This window comes from Anastrepha obliqua, chromosome 2 (assembly GCF_027943255.1).
Source record: "Anastrepha obliqua isolate idAnaObli1 chromosome 2, idAnaObli1_1.0, whole genome shotgun sequence".
Lineage (NCBI taxonomy): Eukaryota > Metazoa > Arthropoda > Insecta > Diptera > Tephritidae > Anastrepha > Anastrepha obliqua.
In genome coordinates, this window is record NC_072893.1 from 112,844,945 (window position 1) to 112,850,944 (window position 6,000).

The 6,000-nt window shown below is 31.6% G+C and overlaps 1 protein-coding gene across 1 annotated transcript; it reads right to left on the reverse strand.

Annotated features, from left to right (window-relative positions):
• Positions 1-3,613: 3,613 nt before the first annotated feature.
• On the reverse strand, positions 3,614-5,388 carry LOC129236828 (uncharacterized). The gene is made up of 2 exons (XM_054871075.1): positions 4,830-5,388; positions 3,614-4,481 (listed from the first exon to the last, which is right to left on the reverse strand). Exons 1-2 carry the CDS (start codon positions 4,866-4,868, stop codon positions 4,191-4,193), a joined length of 330 nt encoding a protein of 109 aa, XP_054727050.1. The 5' UTR covers positions 4,869-5,388; the 3' UTR covers positions 3,614-4,190.
• Between the last annotated feature and the right edge of the window lie 612 nt (positions 5,389-6,000).

Genomic DNA, 6,000 nt, shown 5'->3' on the forward strand with positions numbered 1-6,000 from the left:
ATTTTACTTAATTAAATTTAATTATTATTATTATTTTATTAAATATTTTATACGTTAATTTTTTATAAAAATATAGAGTGCGCAGTTTAAGTGGTAAGTGACTAAGTCCTTTAAATTTCCTTGTTTTCTACTTATTTCAAATAAATCGTTTAATTTTTCTAAGCACTTACACAAATTTAAAAGTCTCGGTTTTTATTACCCAATATATGACTTATTGGATCAAAATGTGTTTAACACAAATACTAAATAAAAAGAGAGGTTGTCTGTAAAGTCGGTTTACTAACGATAGTTTAACGTGATAACGTCATAAGAAAATACTGATTGAATGGTTGCATTTTTCAAAAGAAAATTTTAATTTTATTTGTTTGATAGATATTTTGTATGGATATAGACATAACATAACATAACATAACATAACATAACATAACATAACATAACATAACATAACATAACATAACATAACATAACATAACATAACATAACATAACATAACATAACATAACATAACATAACATAACATAACATAACATAACATAACATAACATAACATAACATAACATAACATAACATAACATAACATAACATAACATAACATAACATAACATAACATAACATAACATAACATAACATAACATAACATAACATAACATAACATAACATATCATAACATAACATAACATGCTGTTCAAGCAAGGTAACGACGCATTTTTTGGTGCGTGCAGCCGGGTACATAGAATTATAAGACGTTATCACGTCAAAAAATAATAATAACATTAAAAAAACAGGTATTATTAACAAACTTGGTTTTATTTTAAATTCTTCAAGTAAATCAAATTAATAATAATCAATAAGAAGGCATATGCAAATACAAATACGTGAATTTATATATGTACATATGCGCATATACATATACATATACGCTCACTTAAGTAGGAGAGAGCAAGATGTCGAACGTTCCCGTTCGTTTGCTTTGTTTGCTTTGTCGTTCGTTCCGCGCTTTCGCTTGCAGTTCATTCAAGGTAACGGCAATGAGCAAGGTAACGACAAATGAGCAAGGTAACGACACATTTTTTCGTGCGTACAGCCTGTTAAATCGAATTATAAGACATGCTTCAAAGTTCTTATTTTTTCAAAAATCGAAATATTTCCGTGCTCTGTTCCTCCTAACAATTGTGAACTCAGATATAAGTAGGTTTAATTGAAAAAAATTACGCAGTTTTGAAGTTTCGAAATCAACTGATTTTCATACTTTCATAGTTTAATTTATTGTGATTTGCACGAAATGCTCAAAAAATTAAGTAAAATGCTGCAAAAGTATTGCTGATTTGTATTCTGGCTAGTTTTGCATACTACGAGTATTCGGATTGAAAAGCAAAACGATACAGTATATCGTCCCCTTAGTATAACAATAGCCTATGTGCTCATAGGCTATTATTTTTTTATTGAATTTTTGGATTCTCCATCGTCGATTTCATATGTGGTCAACATTTTGTCAAATTCTAGTTCCACAAAGTGGGTCAAAACGTCAGTCAAAAAATAATAAATATTTACAGACATAGCGAGATTTGAGGGAGAGCTACTTTCGACAAAAAGTTTGAAATTCATTTTCTCAAAACATCAAAAAATTTATAGGCTATTTTAATACTAAGGGGACGATATACAAATTTCTCCTTCAAGGTAAGCGAACATACCTTTCTACTTAAACTCGAGTTGTTTTTAATGTGTCATACAAATGTACCATAGTTTTATGTTCCCATCAGTTCACAATTCTAATAATATTAACATTGGCAGAAAAATATCAAGGTCAAATCGATCGGTCATATCATACGATCGATCATATCATACGGTCATCGGTCGATCTTACGATTCCTGAAAACAGTTATACTCTAGTCTTGCAAGTTATTCAACAAAATAACTCTCCTAATTTAGCAATTCGCTTATGGAATCCATTTTATTAATTAATGCCTTTCCACTTTGCACTAAGAGCAACAACTATTTTTGATTTGAACAGCTGCACATGTATGCGGCTCTGTATGCTAATGCCTCGTTGCGCTTTTTCACTTTACACTAAGAGCAACAACTATTCGGGATTTGAACAGTTTCTTTTATATGTGATTCTGTATGTTAACTTCTCCTTACGCTTCTTACATGAGATTCATTTTAACAGCACCATATCAGTACCTAATTCAATTGAGAAATTGCAAGCAATTTTGTTCTCGATTTCTCAGCATAACATACCTAACGTTTCAAAGCAATAACTATTAACTCTCCTTAAAATGGGCGACACGCATTAATTAACCGTTTACTTTTATTTTCTTATATAAGTAGTAGTGTTCATAGTAAGTGTTTATGTGTCGTATGTTATATTTGGTACAAAAGAAAAATTAGCCAATTCTGGTGGAACTAAATATGCAGTGTTCTAACATTTGTTCTGCTTGGAATGACGTCTGCAACTTTGCTCGGAAATCTAAGTGTGTACAATACATAGATATGTACATACATATATGAGAAAGCATGTTAATTTTACATGGATTCAGTGACGTTGAAATATGACCCTGCGAGACTTGAAAAGCGTTAATCTATAAAATATGAAAAAAAAAGAAAAAAATTAAATCAAATATAAAATTAGTGCAAGTTAAGAGTACTCATTAGTACTATTCAGCAGTTTTTTTTTTTCAAAAAATAAAATGCAAATTTCAAAAAAAAAACTTCAATGCATAAACGCCTTTCACATTAAATTTTTATTTGTTTTTTTATTCGATAAAAAATAGTTTTTAAAAGTATATTTAGCCTTACAACACTCGATAGCACATTCAGCGCTGGATTAGTATAAAACCAAATTTTAAATTAGAGGAGTTCTTTGGCAGACAGTTTTCAACTTCGAGAAAAAATTTAAATTGTTTACTTTTGTGTAAGAAATGCGTGTTTAAAGTGGTTATTTAGCGTTCATTTGACTCATTTCAGCGCATATTCAGCTCGTGAAACCATCGATTAACTTAAAATGGAATTAAAATCAAAAATTGTGCAACGTTCGGTTGATTGTTTTTATCTCCACTAAACTTTATTCAGTCCTTTTTCAGCTTTCGAAATTATCAATAAAAACAAATATAAAACCACAAATTGTACATCCTTCGATCGATTATTTTTAACTCCATGAACATTAATTCAGCTCAATTCAGCTACTTAGTTTTTAGCAATCGGGCTTAATCATAAGTACAATTTGAATACAACTGCCAACTTAAATATAAATCATAATTTTTGCCTTCATGAAACTGCATTCAGTGCATATTCAGCTTGTAAAATCGTCAATAAGAGCAAATATAATATTATTCAATATTCTGTTCATTTTGGTTATCTTCACGCAACTCAATTCAGCTCAAATTCAGCTCTTAAAAACATCAATAAAAACAAATATAAAACAAATATTAGTCGTTGGGCTCTACCACGTGCTATAATGATTTGAAAAATTAGATATACTCAAAAACTGTTCATTAAGAAAATTCAGCAAATTATAAATACTCACAAATTTTTAATTAAAAAAGAAAGAAATCCTAGTTGATTTAATTTTTGGTTTTTTGGGAACAATTCAACAAATTTCTGGCATGAAATAAAATAAAAAATAAATATGCACAAATCATATCTGATATATAATAATTTTTGATACCTTGGTTTCTTAACAATTTCTTATGGATAATTAGGCATTAATTTTTTACTTGGTTTTAATAAAACGTTTTTATATAGGTTTTAGACTATTTTCTAGATCAGAAATACCTATTTATGTACATATGACTTAAAGTATATTTAATGTCTTATGTTTATAGATAACACAAATCAGAAATATGTCAAAATTATCGTATTCAGCGCTAATTCAGCGCCTTTTTTATGCTAAGAAAGAGTTTTTTCTAATGAAGAAAGCACATTTCATGACTTGTGAAACAACTTTAGGAATATAAGAAACTAAATACCTTATTCAGCCTCCTTTTCTGCGAAAGAATTACCGATGCTACTGATTCGTGAGTATAAATAAAAACAATTATATTTTTCCTAAATTATCTTATTCAGCGGCAATGCCTGTCTAACATATTATCTTAAATTTACCAAAATATTACATATTTATGTCCCTAATTTTTTGCCTTACGTATTCAGCGTGAATTCAGCACTTCAATAGTCATCAAAATTGGTTTTCCAACTTAATTCTGTGTGACACGCAACTCGATGCGTTTCTTAAGCGATTCGAATGTCTGCTGCATGCTACGCATTTGAAAGCGTATCGATGTGGTGACGTCACGCTGCAACTGGTGCACCTCACGTAAATTCTGCACCAGATGATGATATTCTGCCTTGACCTCTTCCATTGACTCAAGCAGTTCCATGACACAAACGCCATCCACATCGTCTAGGCTGCTGGTGTGGTCCAATGTCGTTTCGACTTCGTGCAATTTGTGCGCCACCGTATAGAGTTGGGTACCCGCGTGAGCGACCTTTTCGTGTTATTGAAAGTATGTGGAGAGCAGGAGAGTATGGGGTGGGGGTGAGTGAATATGAAGGTAGATGTGAAAAGATATGTGTACGAGTGTATGTGTAGATTTTTGTCGCAACAACAATGACGGCATTAAATATTTAAGCGGCACGGATTGTAGGTTTTGTGAAAGTAAGTAAGAAAGCATGAAATTATGTTCATTGTGTGAGTGTGTCAAAAAAAAAAGAAATAAAAGAGCATAAGACTGTATATTAGTAAATCGCATTGAAGCGGTTGAGAAGTAGGTCAGCAAGTATTTATAAATTTTGAATAAGCCGTAGCAGTGTCAATAACTTAATGCAGCATTTACCGACTTTTCCAACTCGCTCATGTCCTGATAGCCCTCCATGCTGATTACATTCAAAAGCAAGTGTGTACACTGCGTGTGTGTATTTATAAAAGGCGCTTTGTTTTTTTTTTTTGTTTTTGTTTTGTGTAGCTAATCCTTAGTAGTTGCCTATTTTAAGGCGCAGTATATACAGCTGACTGCTCAAGAATTTTCTTCCAGTTAAGGCTTTTACATTTATACTGCCTGGTAGTATTATTTATTTTTGTATTTTGTTATTATCTTTGAACTTAAAAAGCCGCATCTCTCAACCAATTTCTGCTACACTTTTTGCCTTTACAAATTTTTTGGCACTAAAAACAAAAAAATATTGCACGTTTCTTCAATAAACTTCTGACACTTTTTTTCTTATCATATTATTCACATTTTTTCTTTTAATTTATTTTGATATTTTGTTTTCAATTTTCTCGCTCGCTTGCCTTGCACAGCTATGCTCCGTCGCAATCTTCAAATATTAGTACGCGCTCCGCCCAAATATCTATGCTATTTATACCAAACAAATACTTGTTATCCCGTTACCTCATCATGGCTCTCCCGAACTTTAACATTAGCGGCAGCAGTCATTGCTATCGCCATTTTAACACTACCCCAAACCCCTAACCTACGCCAACAAATTCTCACACAATGCGCATCCCACCCAACAGCATCCCATGCATACACTACTGGTATAATAATCAGCTGCTCACCGAGTATACTGACTAGCTTATACATTAGCTTGCCATCATAATACTTAAGAAAAAAAAAACAACAACAAAAAATAACATTCGGTATGTGTTTGGGCCACTCACTCTCCATTACATTTCTCTTTTGTTAATGTAAACACAAAATACAGTTCCGTTCTCTCTGTTACTTAACGCTTAATATACCAACACGAGTATAACGAGGCGTATGCGCAATATTTTCCTCCATTTTAAAGCATTTTTTTGTTTTTGTTTTCTCATTGCCTTAACAAGGAAATGTTATTTGTTCCACAAGATATATGGCATGTTCCTCTGGCATTTAATAGAGGATATGCGAGAGATGCGCTTTCTTCTATGTGGCGGCAATATTGACAATCAGCTTTACATGTTGCGGTGTATAAATGTCAATGGACTGGTATTATATTTACATACACTCAAACATTAACATAAAATAT